At 47.2% G+C, this 17,136-nt stretch overlaps 1 protein-coding gene and 1 long non-coding RNA gene across 3 annotated transcripts in view; one reads left to right on the forward strand and one right to left on the reverse strand.

Annotated features, from left to right (window-relative positions):
* Positions 1–584: 584 nt before the first annotated feature.
* The window catches only part of crim1 (cysteine rich transmembrane BMP regulator 1 (chordin-like)), a 30,357-nt gene continuing 13,805 nt past the window's right edge, over positions 585–17,136 (forward strand). For both annotated transcript variants that reach the window (XM_044047290.1, XM_044047291.1), the window contains exons 1-5: positions 585–1,234; positions 5,598–5,759; positions 6,004–6,177; positions 12,211–12,453; positions 14,886–15,065. In XM_044047290.1, the coding sequence (XP_043903225.1) occupies positions 937–1,234; positions 5,598–5,759; positions 6,004–6,177; positions 12,211–12,453; positions 14,886–15,065 (1,057 nt within the window). In that variant the 5' untranslated portion in view covers positions 585–936. The remainder of the gene's footprint in view (positions 1,235–5,597; positions 5,760–6,003; positions 6,178–12,210; positions 12,454–14,885; positions 15,066–17,136) is intronic.
* LOC122782780 lies at positions 1,664–6,046 on the reverse strand. The gene is made up of 3 exons (XR_006361973.1): positions 5,979–6,046; positions 5,558–5,736; positions 1,664–1,844 (listed from the first exon to the last, which is right to left on the reverse strand). It is a non-coding gene; the product is annotated as an uncharacterized LOC122782780 (long non-coding RNA).

The raw sequence follows: 17,136 nt of genomic DNA on the forward strand, positions 1-17,136 counted from the left end.
TATCCTATTCACCTACATATTTGCTCATATAATACATCGTTCAATCATACAATTCAAATAACTGATGTATTTATTTCTTGATTATATTTAATTTAGTGATCAATTCAGTAGCTTATTTGTGGTTATTACGGTAATTTCGTTTGCATAGTTTTGGCCTGTTTTTGCACATTGAGACAGACACAAATATGTCAATTATCTGGTGTCCATGTGTGAAGTGAATTGTAAATAACTAGTTAGTTTGAAATCCTCTGTACTGGAGTATTCCTAACTTCAGCTGCAAAGACTTTTTATTTTTTTTAAATGAAGACTGTTGGAAAGTCAGAAATGGCTTTACAGAATGTCTGTTTACAGTAAACGAGGCAGAAAAAAGGGGGGAGACGTTAATTCGGGACATGTAAAGTTGCATGATTGCGCAACTCCGCCACAGACGAGTCTCGGGCGCATAATATGAATCGGTTCAAATCCTCCCTCCTTTCGCTCCCTGTGACTGGTCGGCTGCTGCGTCAGTCAGGAGGAGGGGAGCACCGCTAATTCCTATATTCCTGTGTGTCAAATTAAAGCTCCCATTGCCTTCTCGTGTGTGGCTGTCAGCAGCAGCAGCAGCAGCAGCTTCATCCTCAGCCTCTGTCCAGGATTCCTGCGTGTATATCGCCCGGGACGCGCGCTTCTACCTGTTTCTACTGAACTGGATATTGCTGCCACTTTACTTCGGACTTGTGTTGTATTTTATTTATTTATTTTTTTACCTTTTTTTTTGAAGAAAGAAGCGAGCTGTTGTGTAATAAACTGAACTCCAGACCTGAGGGGAAGACTCATCACTGAACTTTGAAGACTTTCAGCTCTGGCTACATCCCAGTGACTTCACGCTTTTGCTTGCGATTTTACAGTTTCCAGCCATTTCTCTGGGGAAAGTGATCACACGAGGAGAAGACAACCATGTTCAGCAAGTGCTCCGTTGTCTTATTGAATGTCCTCTTTCTGGTGCGGGCGCTCTCGGCGCACGAGTGCACGCCGTGCAATCTGCGCTCTTGCCCGGTCAAAGGCGCGCACGGCTGCGAGGGTGGCCGGACCCTGGCGAAGGATCCGTGCGGATGCTGTGACCGCTGCGCCCGCCTGGAATGGGAGACCTGCGGCGGACAGGACTGGACTCACGGCTACTGCGCCCTGGGGCTGACGTGTGCCTCCGTCAACAAGACCGGAGCTGCCACAATTCCTGAGATTGGAGTATGCAAAGGTGAGTCGAAGTGTGTCATTTAAGCTTCATTTTTACTTTTGAGTGTGTTGTAAGCCTGGGTTTTAACGTTGCTGTGCGCAAACCTCCAAACACACAAAAAAGCACCATTACAGGACTGAAGTGTGACCTTTTCTGATTGGTGAGCCAAATGATGAATGAATAGAAGAGCCCACACTTCTCAAGCTGGACGACCACACTTCCTTGGTCCATGACCCAGACAATCTCATCCAAGAACATCTCAACTTTTCAACAAACCAGCAGAAACACAATCTCCATTGTTGTGATTCAAAGAGAGGGAAAAAACTGTTTTGTAGTGTTTGTTGAGTGTGCAAAACCGTCCCCTTCTTGAGAACACCACTATTCAGACATCAGTCTAGGTCCTGACTGCAGAGACTGTGTCAGTGTTTACCTTGTCTCTGCCTGCAGCAGCAGCAGCTCCCCAGGTCTCTGAGTGGCTCTCGTCTGCCAGGAGAGGAGTCATGTTCAACCGCTCTTTCTTCTCCTCAAAGCTTCATTCACTCTCAGCTCAGAAGCCCGACAATACATTTGGCAGCAGTTATCTGGCACCGTGGTCGCAGCTCTACGAGGTCCCATGTGCTCCTTTTTGGTTCTGCAGCTCAAAGAGACATTTATTAGACGGCAGTGAATTGAGATGAGACTAAAAATTGAGGGGTTGAATCCGTGGGAGGTTAAGAATTGTGGTAACTTGTGGTGTGACAAACAATGATGATTGTATGTTCACTCTGGGAAACACACTGTAATTTAATCCCCAAACTGCCCTTTTCTGGCTTATGTTGTTTGTGTGTGTGTCATTGTTTGACAGCATGGTTACAAAAGTTCCCCCCCCCCTGCAGATTTTCATTCGCAATCCTGTAAACCCACAGTGGGGCACTGTTTTGTTCCCTGGCAAGCAGAGCTGGGCTGTTACACTGTGGATGTGCTCATGTTATGCACCATTTGAGCGACTCTGTGAACTTCAAAGCGGCGCGCTGAGTGTCGGGTTCTGCGCTTTGAATGAAACAAGTAGCAAAGGCCTTCCCCTAAGGAATGAACTCCCAGTGGGAGGAGCCCTCCACCTGCACTCTGTCCAGTCTGTTTTGGGATGATTGAAGAGGATTGACAGGACTATAGGAGAGAGTAAGCAGCTCTCATGGTTTGAGCCTGCCCTCCCATCATGCATCAGAGGGGTGGTCCCGGTCAGGGCTCCACAACTGTTTTCTAGGGTTCTCTGGCCCCCGGCCATCTCAGGAGACGCCGTCGCTGATTGTGGCCCCGTGTGCAGGTTACGCTGGCGCCTGGAGGACATCTCTGCAAATTAACAGCTTTGGACTGAGTGGGAGGCTGAATGTCTCCTCTGATTGAGTTGTGCCTCTGGTCCTTTGGCCCCGGGGACCTGGAAGCATGCTGGTGACCCCTAAATTAGACACATACACGTGCAACCTCACTATCCCAGAGGGTCTAGGTGGGGGTAAATCAACACCTCCCAGTGTGTTTTCAGGGGCCACAGTAGGCAGACTGCTGGAGGCTGATCCCAGATTTCCCTCCTCAAGCGGCAAGAGTCTTATAGTGATTAGACTCGCAATCAGGAACAGGGGGTGAATGTTTCCGCTTTCTGATCCCGTGCCTCGCTCTTCACAGTTTTGATTTTCTGGGTGGTCAGAATCTGTTAGGAGCTACCGCTAAACACAGGTGACATTTATACAGGAGTAAAACCTTGCTAGTGCGTCAGCAGTCATTGTTTACGTGCCTGACAAACTTAAATTGCTTAATGGAAACAACAACTTAAACGGCTCCAGGGGGGAAGCTGCGTTTTCCCAACTCCAAAGAAAATGTTACACAAGACGACACATCCAATATCAAAAATGAACTGGACATAAATTGTTAATCCTGTTTTTGTAACTAAGTTTTTAATCCATTGTTTTCTTTCCAGTAATTTCATTATTTCTAATTGTGAACAAATAATTGAACAAACCACCAGCAGATCTGTATTAAAACCTGTGAGCGGACAGAGTTTAACGAAACGTAGCAGCTTCAGGACGCAAATGATGTCAGTTTCCTTTTTGCTGCTGTCGCAAGAGCGTCCGAGTGCCTGTTTTCATTCCGTGAGAAATTCTGACTTTTCACCTTCAATGATTAGACCATCAGTCAAGTGAAATCATCAAGTCTTTGCAGCCGAATGATTTCATTGCATTTCTGTGTATGTCATCCCACAGAATTTCCCCCCAAGCTCCAAAGGCACTTAACATACCACGTAACAGAGTGTGTGTCTTACAGAGACGTAATGTCCACCGCGCGCCTTCGTATGCCTTCTCCTTCTCCCTTCCTCTGGTATTATCTAATGTTTCAAAGACTTCCTTTTTAGCATGCTATCAGCTAAAGGGCCTCCAGAGGTCAACGTTTCCATCCTGGCTCTGGATGCCAAGACAAGCAGTCTCAGTGGCTGAGAGAGAAATCCCCCTGGGATGAAGCCATGAGGCCTTGCGAGAGTCATGCCAGGCCAGATAACAGGCTGGACCAGATCAGGTTAGGGTTAGGCCAAAGGGTTCAAGGCTGATACAGACCAACTTAGAACAAAGTGGGCTCTCTGGGGTAAAGGTAACACCGGGCAACAATACATGCAGAGTCTACACAGAAGTCAGACCAGGAACCAAATCTATGACCTTCTTGCTGTGAGGCAACAATGTTAGCCACTGCACCATATCACCGTCTTACTTTCCTTGCAAACAGTCATGACGTCAGCGTAGAGTTAAATAAAGAGTGGGGATGCCAGATCTGATTACACGTGTGGTCATATTGGACATATCCAAGATCCACGTTTTAATGCCGGTGTGCAGGTGTCGTCAGTCGTACTTAAAAGGCTGTCTCAGGTGCGATCGGATGGATGATTGGATGTTAATACCAGGTATGAACGGGGCCAATGTACCACATTAAGCATTCCACACAGACTAGTGACAGGTACCCTCAGGATGGAAAAACGTGGAAGTGAGGATCATTTTAAGGTGAGAGGAAATCACAGGAAAGTTTTGGTGTGGCATTTTGTGCATTTTGTCTGGGAGAGCTATTATGAGCACAGGCTGGCTCAGTGTTCCCTTCACTTCTTTCACCGGCGGCTACTGTCGCCCATAACACCGTTGAGCATCCTGCATCATCGTCGTCCACTTTATCACAAAAAAGACTTTCAAAGGATACAATGCTTCTGCACTCACATTGACTCACTTAAATCATGTAAAAATCTATTTGTAAAATGGGTTTTTCCCCCATGGTGGAATATCTGTTTCAAATTCAAATGGACCGACATATGCATTTTATTATGAGTTTACAGCAGTGAAAAAGCAAAGCCATGGAATTCCACTGTTTTTCCGGTCACTTTAAGTCATCCCATTACCTTTTCCTTGACCCCTAATGGCGCCTTGCTTCATATGAAGCTTTATTTCAGGTAGGATCACAACAGTAGTCAGGTAAATACACCGTACGACCCTCCGTGTTTATCTTGGCCAGTTAAACCGTTTCCTCTTGTGCATTGTTCTGGTGTATTGCTGTTTGGAGAAGAAAGCCAGAGTATTATGATAAGCTCCAATCACGCTTCCACACTCTTGATTTCGAGGCCTGGGAGCTAAACGCTTGGGAAGGGGTCGCTCTTGTGTTTCAGTTGGTCTCATCCTGTTTACTCTGCTGCCGCTCACACTGCTCTTGAACAGCTACGATGGAGATTCGGGGGGTATATGTGTGTTTGTTTATGCGCGCATGGGAAAGGAAGACTTTGAACGGAGTGTATGTTGGGGCCCTTTAATCCCGGGGGTTTCAGCTCACATGGCACCAGCGTGACACATCGTACCCTCATGCATTCCTTCCTGTTGAAAGTTTCATGCAAGTTGAGCCCAGTCTTGATGTGCCATCTCGGGTGGGGGGGGGGTGACACACACAGGGGCAAGAAACAATAAGTGGGTGTGAAGCAAGTGGCATTTGTACAGAAGTGGTGTCCCAGCAACAGCAGATAGAAAGCCCTGGGGGGGCCCCATGCTGAGGAACTAAAGCAAAAAAGAAAATGGCGCAAGTAGCACAGCATGACGAGGATGGAGGGATAGCAGCACAGATAGCAGCACAGAAATACACTGGTCAGTGAAGTAACAGTTGTGACAGGATATTCACATGTCGCAATGAGCGCTGTAAGCCGGCCAACCTCCTTCAGCACTTTCGGGAAACAAGGGACTAGATTTCTGGCACATTTTGCCTCGTGATTACCTGCAATTATGTCCAATTCGATCACAGCCACGATGACAAAAAAAAGACGAATAGGTCCACGTAAGCAGTTCATGTCCTCACCCAGTCTTCATGTTTTCATCGATGTCCCCCGCCTCCGCAGTGCTCCCCGGCCATCCGGAGGCAGGCCTCGAGGATGAGCGCTGTCCCCTGATGACAGGCTGCGACAGAGCCGGAGAGGAGTGTGTGTGTGACGCCCGTCACTCCTGTCTGGGCTCTTTCACTTACGCGGACCAAGAAACCTGCACGAAAGCCATCAAGTCAGGTGAGCCCTTGTCTTCCATTACACACATTGTGTGACACCCACACATGCACAGAATATGAGTCAGGGGATATAATGCTGTCCATTGAGGGGCTAATCCATAGCAGATGTGGCTCTGAGGTGCCTAATGCTACATACATATCACAGTGATGACACACATGCTGAGGGCTTGTCTAGTGGCACCCTGCTCATACTTGTATGGTGCCATTGTGTGTGACTCACCGGTGACTGTCGGTCTGTGTTTCAGAGGGTCGGCGGCACGAGCACCGGGAGAAACACAGGGAGAAGTATGTGGGACCGTCCAACCCAGCCTGCATGTTTTCAGGCTGTAACCTGACCACCGAGGGCTGTGTGTGCGAGTCTCAGAGCTGCCATCACCACTTCGCCTACATCAACCGCAGCCAGTGCCAGGAAGCCGCAGGTAACCTCCGAATGACCTGCAACCAGAAGTGACAACCACACAGCAGCCAGCCTGTAACTCTCGGAAATAGGTGTTGCTTTCACATTTTCGGTGCTTATTATTCTATACAGAACACTGCTAATTCGCTGTGTACACTGACCAGGGTTCCTTATATCCCATTAACATGTTATGTGGAGGGTGGGAAATGGGAGTGGAGGAGGAGAGCGAAGAGAAACAGATCCAGAGCCCTTGTTGTCATAAAGAGAAAACACGAGAGACATGTGTGGAGAGGGAAAGGAGAGAAGGTGTGAATCTGACAGCAGCAAAAAGAGAGACTCCCTCCATGTGAAGGAGATGATGGACTGGTGGAGTGCTGGAAATCCTGTGTCTAAGGTGTGAGATGAGTCTGAGGAAAGCTTAAGAATCTTTTAGATGTATAAGAAGAATGTGCCTCATAGCAGACTCCGTGGTTGACATGTGTAACTGGCACAGTGAGCGAGTTTCCCTTCCTCATTTGGATTGTGAGGCATCAGGTTAGCCAGGTGTCGGCTTCCTCCTAAATGACATGTGCTAAATAGGAACGACAAGTGCGCTCACTGATTTAAAAATAGTAATACTGTACTGCTCCCAGTGTCCCGTGAAGACATTTGGACATTATTTAGTCTGCAGATAACACAGATAACATTTACAGTGCACAACAGGATGTGTGATCATCAAACACTATGCTGTTTAGACGTATAATGTTTGATGCGCCGTTGGTCGCCTGAGTTTTGTGACCCGCCTCGTCTCAGAGTCGGAGCGCGACGGGTGACAGTGTAAACTTGCACCAGTGAAAACTGTAAACAACATTTTTCAGCAGCTTATGAGTTCTCACCACAGCGCACACACGCCCACCCCCTTTCTGATGGCCCCTCATTAAGCAAGGGACCGGGATACGTGTGTGTGTGTGTGTGTGTGTTATGTCTGCAAGTATGCAAGTGCATGTGGAACGATGCACCCACGTGCATGTGTGTGTGTGTGTGTGTGTGTGCGTATATCATCAAGTTTGTGTAATGACGGAGTGGACTGTGTGTAAGTAGTGTCGCGTCAACGTCTGTGTCTGCCCATGTGTGATAATTATCTTGTTTGTCTCGATGTCTCGACAGAGGTTTTCCTTTGTCTGTCATCAGCCGGAGCTTCCACTGTGTCCAGGGCCGAGACTCTGTGGCTCTTTTAGTCCTGTTGGTGTCCACGATGACAGTGTTCATCAACCCTTCGCTGTCTTTGGATACACACAAGTCAAGAGTGTGCCAAAAGTGTGAAAGTAAATGTCAACCTGCTCTCGGGGCATGAAAGCCCCAGCTGACTGCACTTGTCTCCACGTGCGTTAAAGCAGAGCCTGTGTCCCGGCACTTGAAGCAGCCAGAAAGTGGGTTTTCATCTGAAAAGGGTGGTCACACATGGAGTCAGTTTGGCCTCTCCCTTTCTCTCTGACTCACTCAGTGGTCTTGTCGGGTTCACTCCACTGTTGCTGTGACTCACTGTGATCTGTTAAAGCTCAACATCTTTTTCCGCTCCGTCACTGTTGGTTGCCTGATCCCCCAACTATGCGTGTTGTAGTGTTTGTGGGATATCGCTCTCTGCTGGTGCACGAGACACTGATGTAATACGGCTGCAAATGTTTAGTCGTATGAAACATGGCGCGCCAGACGCAACACCCACATGTCAGGGAGCTAAAGAGGATGTGATAAGTGAAGGAGAAGGAGAAGGGGGGGGGAAGGCAAACGCCGGAAGACAGGAAATCACAACTGAGGCCAACCGTTTTGTTGAGGTATTTGTGTCAAAGACAAGCCCCAGAGTCTTGCTCGGGTGGTGTTTGGAGGTTTACACTCCAGGATAGTTTACATATTTCATTCATGATAAGGTCACTAACTGCTATTTCAGAGGAATTCCTGTTTTGTTGCTCACTGACGGGAACAAGCAACTGCAGCCTTCAGCAGACGAGGAGATGGCGCTCGCTCCAGTGTCATGATGCCAACCCACACATCTGCGTGCCCACCTGTGCCACCTCTGTCTGCGGCCCAGTGAAAGGGCTGTTAGTTGTGCCGCTCTGCAGCTTGTTTGTGGCAGGGCTATTAAAGGTCTGAGCCAGGCCAGACCACCACTGGTTGGCAGGGGCATGAGACGTCTCAGTGGCATGTGTTTGTGCGCCGTCTGCGGAAGCTGTGGCCCCTGTTGTACTCTGCAAGCTGCTCTTTTCCCACTGTGTGTGTGTGTTCGTCTGTGTGTGGGTAGTGATTTCAAAGGGGGAAACAAACTCTTGTGTGACAGTCAGGACAAAGAACTTCCCTTAAAGCCATTTTGGGATTGGTGTCAGCCCACTCACTCCTCATGTTCTGCTGGGAACCAACCCAGCTCGTACTGAGGCAGCGAGACATTAAACATTCCTGCATGTCCAAACTTTGATCTTCACCCCATTCTCTAAATCTAGACCTAAAACCTCAGCATATTGACCGAAATCCTGTTGCGCTCCTCACCATCAGATATTCTTTTCCCTTTATCCCCTAAAATGGAACAGACCTGTGGCTAAAATCCATAACTCATAACTCGAACTTCCACAATTTATTCACCCGCTGTCTACATCTCAGGTCTTCAGTGGAGTGGTTTCTACATTTTGCTTTTGATCGGACACATGTGACAACTGTGTTTTATGTCAAATATAATGGATAATAATGGGAAACAGTGATAGCTCTCTGTCTGAGAGAGAACCTTCATGCTCATTGACCTAATCTTGTTGGCCATCTAACGGCAAGGAAAGGGTGTGTTTCAGTGGAATGCACAGATACACACACACACATATATACACTAACAATGAACGCACGCAAAGACAAACACACGAAGACTACGCAGACGCGCGTGTGCACTTACACGTGGATGTTCCCATGACCTCACTCAAACACACTCATTCATCAGCTGTAGCGGTGATTCTTAGGACGCTGAGATCACGTTTTTCTTCTGCAAATATTTAGTCAAAGAGTGCGAGAGCCAGCCAGCCTGCCTCGAGCTTCTGACCGCGATGTGAAGCTCCTACCGAGTCTTTCTTTTAGACGACCCTAGGGCTGCACCTTTTGACCCGGATGCTCTCACAGACTTACTCCACACTCCTACAGTCTTCGTATATATACACTGACACACGCTGACACAAACTGTGAACAATGCTTACTTTCTCAGTAGTAACCGCTGGCGGGCACCGGGCCAGACCCCCACAGCTTTACGCGAGAGACGGCCCTGATGTGTCCCTTTGCGTAGCAACTTTATAAAACCTGAGGACAGACCAGAAACCCACGTAGGGCAGCTGGACTGAGACAGCTTTGTTCTCCTCTGACTTGCTTCCAAAGTCGGTCTGTGAACAGAACTCACATTGTGCACTTTTTCCATGAGTAAACTCAGGCTGTCAACACAGCGTCCTCTGCCTGGCTGAGCCGCTCTGGTTCGGAGAAAGACTGTACTCCTTGTATCCGAGCATGAAGGGAAGAAAAAACCCATTTAGAAAGGAGGTGTTTTTCTTTCTTCAATGAGCTGCCCAAGCTGCCAGAAATATGCATTATTTACAAAGGAGACTAATCTGTGGTAATGAAGCCATTTCCTTATCCCACCTCTTCCAGACCGGCGTCAGGTGTGTGTACCTGAGTGTGTGCCTGGTGGTCGGGAGATGGCGAGGTTTGCAGGTTGTACGTCGAGGCCAAAGGTTTTCCATTCTTTCCGATCTTTCTGTTTTGCATGAGCACATGCTTCCTAATCGGCAAAGACAGTTTGTCAGCGACATTAAATGAGGTCTTTTGTGTTTGTGCAAACTGGAGCACGGCCACTGCTGTGATATGAAGATTGGTTCTGTCATTGCTGACTCACTAATTACCGCTATTTATGCGCCGCGAATACAACCCAAACGGCGTTGGATAAAATTCATTTGCTGCTGACGTTTTCCGCCCTCGCTGGTTGTCTATTGTGTTTCGTCTAATGTGCCTTTCGAGACAATTATATTAATTGGACCTGCAAGGGTTGGACCATTTTCACAGATGGATTCAATTCTGGTCATTTGAATGACAATGGCATGTCTGCCAGCTGCCTTTCCCAGCGCACTCTAACCCCGGCCATTATCACTACTGAAAGAGCAATCAGCCTACTCTGGGACACACACAATACACAGAAAGTGTTTTTCAGTGCACAACGTTGTGCAAGATCGTCCCGAGGCATTTTCTATGGCTTTGAAAAGTGTGAGGGTTTTTCATATGTAAAACAAGTCTTGAGCTGAGCGGCAGCAGACCTCGTTACTCCGTTGGAAGAAAAAACATTCGCCAATCAGCACCTCCGAGTAAGGTTTATTTAACTCCACTGTAGGAATTAGGCCAAAAACCGTTTAAATGGTTGTAGCCTCCCTTAATTCGGGGGGTTTGCACCCATTTTCTGTGACACTATTTAAGTATCTGTAATGTATTGTTTACTCAAGCAGCCTAGGAACAGTGTGGACCTCTACAAAGCTCTCATTGATAAACTCCATACTTCACACTCCTGTTCTGTTTATCTGGAACCAGGAAAAAAAAAATCAATGTTTCCCTTATCCTCCATTTCATCTGTTGGATATGTTTTTTTTAGGTTGGGAACACATCAAATGATTTAGCTTAAGTGCCAGCAGAGCATCAGGTCAGACCATCTCATGAAGCTGGGGATGAATGAGCCTATACAGTAAAATTTAGAGGAACTGCTCCGGAGTGGAGAACTGGCAAAGCAGAACTATTATCAGGGGATCCGAGGTCTGAATCCCAAAGTCCTCACTGGTTCAGGTTCCCCATCTGATGGCAAAACCAATAGGGATCCACTTACAGGCCTTCAAATGTCATGGTCGAGGCACATCCTCTCAGAGAGTTGTGTTGCGCAATGGAGCCAGAATCACTCTGGGAAGAACATCAATACAACTCCGCTTCTAGTTATGCAACCCCAGTCTGTGTTATTCCCCTCACCTCAAAAACCATATGTATGCAAAGACTGTCAAGGATTCCTCACAACTAAATCATTCTCCACTTGATTTAACTTTCTTATGAGGCAGTAATTTGTTGACATTTTTCCCTCCTTTAAATGTCAGCGATGATTTAAGCTTGAAATTTTCGCCATCCTCTGCTAATTAATGTTGGGTATCCACTCTCCTTTTTGGCCGTCGAGGGGCTACAGTGGCAGTAAAGACTGTGCTTTCAGCTGGGAATGTACTTAGTGATCGACAATTATCGGAGCGAACTCCACAATCCTTCTCTTCTGCCTGCACTGTATACTTTACAGTGACATTGAGAGCAAAATAAACACATTTGGGTAATCTAATCTTTGTAAGGTAGCTACTGTTCTCAAACAATGTCTGTATAGAGGGGCGCTCCACTTTTCTTTTCCTGAACTGGCTCCAAAATACACTCGCGAGCCCCTTGCCCATTTCCAGTACCCCTGCATGTCTCCGTCTGCCTAACAAGGGGTATCAGAGCTATTATGTTGGCTCTGGCAAATGAATAGACAAACGCGCTAAGTAAAAGAGATTCCAGACTGCCAAGAAGAAAGACTCTGTTAAAAGTTGGCAGGTATTAATGAGTGGTTTTAGAGCGCGGGGGGGCTGTTTGGGTTGTGGGCCAGTCGAGCTGGGCTGAGTTGGGATCAGAGGAGAGAAGACAGGATGTGCAGAGTGTTGTCGTGTCTAGAGCGCCGCTCTCATTTATCTGACAGGATGCTGTAAAGCTCTCACAGGCTGAGGTGTGGGGAGATCTGATGACCGTGCACAGAGTTTGTGCCGGGTGACTGTGTGAACTCTTAAGAGTGTGTGAGGACCCAGCCCTCACACACACACACGCACATGTCAACCGTTTTTTCCTGGAGGAACATAGAGGGCACTGTCACAGTCTAGAGCAGTTTAGGGTGGTGTCCTACACAGGATGAAGAAACAAAACAAGACCAAAGCTGTGTTTGGTTTGCACATTCTGTTTGCTGCGCACCCGCCCCTGTCTTAAAGTGAACGTGCGTCCCTATCTTGTTTCTTTTCAGAGGAGCTGAGGTGCGCCACTGTGACGTGTCCTGCTGTGGAGGTGCCCTCCTGCCCTCACGGCTCAGTGCTGACCAAGAGTTACACGCCCCCTGCTGGTTGCTGCCCTTCCATACCTCCCCAGTGCACCTGCGACCTCCACGCCTGCCTCAAGCCCCAGTGCCCGAGCGGACAGCGAGCCGTGCTGCTCACCCAGGCGAGCGGTCAGCCAGGAGACTGCTGTGACACCTTTGAGTGCCAGAAAGGTGACTGCACTGCACTGAGCTGCACACTATGCAGTCTCTGATTTGATTGGTCTCCCACTGAGGTTAGCAATAGCACAGTTGGTGTGAGATTCATAACCTTAGAGGAGGCAATTACTTTCCTCAGAGCAAGAAATCCCTCCCTGCTGACCAAATGTCCATAGATGAAAAGGAAAGTTGATGATTGGATAATTACCGTTGGGCTTTTTATCAGACTTGGTCGATGCCTCGTGGGGTGGCAGGGTTCCAAGAGAAGGTTGTAATATTTGTTATTGCTTCAGGGATATTAAGTATAATGAGGATTCTTGAAAGTGGCTTGATTCTCTGTGACGCGTGTTTGTGTGTGCACCATCTTCTCAGTAGGTGAGAAAGAGACACAAGAAAAACAGGAAAAGAGAGGGAGCAGACATTGATCCCACACACAGGGAAACTTCAGCTCTCTCTGTCGTGGCCCAGAGACAACTAGGAGAGTCAGGAAGGCAAGTGAGGGGAGCTGTGGCATGGGTCTGTTTACTCTGCGCTCCCAACAAAATATTCACTGTTCTACCAACAGAACAAATTCCCATTCTAGCCTCTCCTCATGTATAAATGAGCGCCGTGTCCGAGTAAACAAGCCCAGTGACCAGAAAAGTGCTTAGGCTATGAATTTGCTCAACAGAAGTGCAGTGTCAATGGGTTCCTGTCTGGTCACACGTCCAAAGAGAAAAGGTTCAACAGTTCATTGATGGGAATGCTTTTTATGTGCTCCAGTCTGCCAGTAGGGAGGGTAATCAAGTCCGGCAGGCCAGCGGGTGCTGAATGGCAGCTGCGGGGGCCATGGGATCAGTGTTTTGATAGCAAATGTCCGCTGCTCTTTGGGCGTGGGGGTTGATGCCTTTTGTGCTGCCCTCACTGTCTGTTAGGCCTACATGACTGCGCGCTGTGTCCACAGAGCTCCTCAGACAGTGACATGGACAAGGACACACACTGGACTCCCTGGTAACCTTCCTAGTCCTTCACAGGCCCCCTTTATAACGAAGACATACAGAGTTAGTTATAAATACCAGATCTATCGTGCAATGGAATACACTTTTTACACGGCCATTGTCCCCAAGGGTAAGGCCTGTTTCCATTGCCCACTCGGCGACAGGCTCATATTCAGCCAAGGTCAGTGTGCGTGTAGTGACAATAAGCCTCCACCTGTGTATTTTGGCCTCCATCGACGATCGACTCTTTCCACTGTTGGCTCGAGAGCTGAGACTGTATCTGGATATGTCGCCGCGTGTGCACAGATGGCTCCAGTGGATCTTGTTTAGCCCGCAGTTTTCTGTGGATCAGCGCATTAGGTCACACATAAACTGAATATATCCCCCTGTAGTCAGAGCCGAGCGCAGGGTTGATTCGGGACTGCACACGTTCTTCCGAGGTTTATGCTTGGTGTTGAGCAATTAGGCTGAGATCACCACATAAATCTCTCTTTGGGAGCTCGGCCTGGGTTTGTTGTATACAGCCAAGCATCTGAGTGGTGGTGTTAGTGACATGAGGTAAACTCTTATTGTCACATTGTCAACTGATATTCTGAGCTGATCGAGTACCACGCTAGAGTTTATTTTAATAAATCCCATCATGATTCCTCTGTTGGCTAAGTCATTTCCCTCTGCGGTTTTACTTCATTTGCCTGTTAACCACTGAACACGCCAGTGTGACAGACATTATGAATTATGCAGACAGGCTGGGGGTCAGTGTGTTTAACGGTTCATTCGTCTTCAAAACCATTTTTCACCTTTCAGTTAGGGAAGATCACAAAGCACGACTGGAATTTAGACACAGTTGTTTTCGGGGGCAGCACCAAATGCTGTGGAAATGACATGCAAGCATCGCCTCATGTGACAAAAAAAATGTTGCTGCCTGGGTGTTTTGACTTATTGCATTTTCTCTGCTTTGTTTTGTTACACGCGAAAAAAGCAAAAGGGGGGGAGAAAAAAAAAGAATAAGACAGAAAGCAGGCAAATAAGGGAAGAAAAAGAAAAAAGAACAAATCTCTACTCCACTTTCAACTCAGTTGGTCCACCTGCTTTGTATTAGAGCACAGCACTGGTTGTCAGGAGCCACGGGGTCACTGGTGCAGACACTTTGAGTCTGCACTCAGAGCTATGGCACACAGATGCCGCCGTAACCTTCACTCTCATTTATCGAAAAAACCACTGGCTCCACATCTGCTTGCAGCTGCGCTTTACATTTACTCATTCAAGAAGTGTGGCTCCTCCTCCATACTGTAAGTCTGGAGACTTTATTACATAACCACACTTTCCCTTGCGTTTGAGCGCGCTTGATGGGAAGTTACGACGTGTTTATTCAAGATGTTATAATACTGACTTTCCTTCGACCGGCCACAAAAGTACTATAATTAATATTGTGTATATATTAAATATGAATATTCTTCTTCTTCTCTTCAGTCTCTCCCAAGTGCATCCACAACGGGAAGGAGTTCTCAGAGGGAGAGGTGTACCGCATGGACCCCTGCTGGCTGTGTCAGTGCCGAGGAGGAATCTCCTTCTGCTCCAAAGCGGAGTGCGCCGAGCTGGACTGCGAAAACTTCTACGTTCCCGAGGGAGAGTGTTGCCCCGTCTGCATAGGTAAAAGTGCCAGCTTAATTTAGTATTTTGTGGGATTAGTGGCTAAAGTTGAAATCTCAGAGGTTATATCGAAACCTGCCTTGAATGACACTTACCTCCACTGACCCTCACTTATATAGCCAGCTTCCACATTTGTTGTTGAACATAAACTAAAGAGTCACACTAAAGAGACCGCCAAGTAATTCATTTCCACTTGGGAGACATAAGAATTTCTAAACTCCTTTTTGGAGTGTTTGACAAAGGCTTTTTGATATCTAGCCGGGACCCGCTCACAAAAACACATGTGCTCCACGTCAGGTCGGGAGCATGGATATGTGCACTTGGGACTGTTTAAAAAAATGAGCTGCATATGGCAACCACATTACAGTCTGCCAGAAGCGTGTGGATGGAGATGGTAGCCAGCTTTGGCCTCTGCCTGCGTGGCTACAGTTAGACAGAAGCATGAGAAGACGCTGGATTGCAGAGGAGCTCACGTTAGGTCAGTGTTGGGAGTTACACCTGGAATGTGCAGGCATTTAGATAGTATGGAATGCTTTCATCTTTTCCTTCTTCTTCTTCTTCTTTTCTTCTATAGAAAGCTGCTCATGCTTAGTGCACGGCTCACTGCAGAGAACAAAGACAGCGATGCTTTAAATCTGGATTAAGAGACGACTTTTCGTGAAGGTGGAAGACTTGTGGGCGCTCATTAAAAATTACACTAAACTGCAGAAAAAGTTGAGATATTCCAACCTCCTGAAACAAAGCTTTACAAAGACTCATCAAGTTACCAGCGTTCATTCATTCATTTTCGACCGCCAATCCCATCTGATTTCATCTTGTTCACCCGGGACTGGTCACTCATCTATTACAACAAGAGACAAACAACATAGCAGCATTCACACGAGTCTCAAGTTATCCTAACCTGAACCTGCGTGTCTTTGGACTGTGGGAGGAGCCCGGAAGACTGCGGGAAAATACACACAAACGCGGAGAAGAACATGCAAACAGAAAGGCTCTTGTTTGACCCAGAATGCAAAGCGTGCCGTACCTTTACAAATCAATATGTTTTGGCCAACTATTTCAGAAGAATCGTGGGACAAAATGAAAATCCCAGCAGTGAATTTATACACTTGTTGATGTGAACACTAAATGATTTGGTTTTGGACTTTAAAGATGTGGGCTGTAGCAGCTGAGAGATACTAAAGCTTTAAAATGCTGAATATTTGAAGGTATACAGTACTTACGTATACTTGAGGTGGACACAGTTAGCGAGAGGGTGATTAAGGGGAGAGAAGGAGATCCTGTTCAGGTTAATCACAGCCACATGGATGACGCTTCAGCAGCTTAAACTCGGCTGGGATCAAATGGGGCAATTAGGACTCTTACGTGAAGTACACACACAGCATCTTTTCTCCCTCCGACACGCTCTCAGTAAGCTGCGGAGAATGAGTAAACACACCGAATTATGTACACACCTTCCTTTGTTTCACACACAGAAACTGCTGAGGTCACCGTCTAATCTCTGTTGTTAATAAGCAAAAAAAAAAAAAACCACACAATTAAAGTTGTTTATAGACAGTGGAAACAAGGGGGGCTTCCACAACCAGGCTGAGGCGTGATGCATCATCTCAAGCTGAGCTGAAGGGCTGCGCATATTGGCTTTTAAGCTGTCACGTTTTATGGTTCTTACTAATGGCTACAGATCTGAAATTTTCTTCGCTCTGGACTGAGATTTATGGTATAAAACGCCGACCTAGCCTTTGACCTGGGGGGCCACGTTCAAAAAGTGACATGGATGAGTTCAAGCTTTTGGCCCAGCTATGAGGAGACACTGTGGGGAGCAACAGTTGTGGATGTCATCATCTTTGTTCTGTTTCCAGTTATTACATCCCTCTCTCTCCGGACAACACAGCATTACTCCAAACCTCATCTGTCTCATTGCAACTAAGGTCCCTAAGTGCAGTGTGTTGTTGCAAAACCAAGGGCCTCTCAGTACTTAAAATGTAAATAAGTCATCGGAATTCAAAGGTGGTCCCTCCATAGCGGGCTATGACAAGCCAGTTTCAATATAATTTGCTCCCTCGTGGAGTAT

This window comes from Solea senegalensis, linkage group LG16, assembly GCF_019176455.1.
Source record: "Solea senegalensis isolate Sse05_10M linkage group LG16, IFAPA_SoseM_1, whole genome shotgun sequence".
NCBI lineage: Eukaryota > Metazoa > Chordata > Actinopteri > Pleuronectiformes > Soleidae > Solea > Solea senegalensis.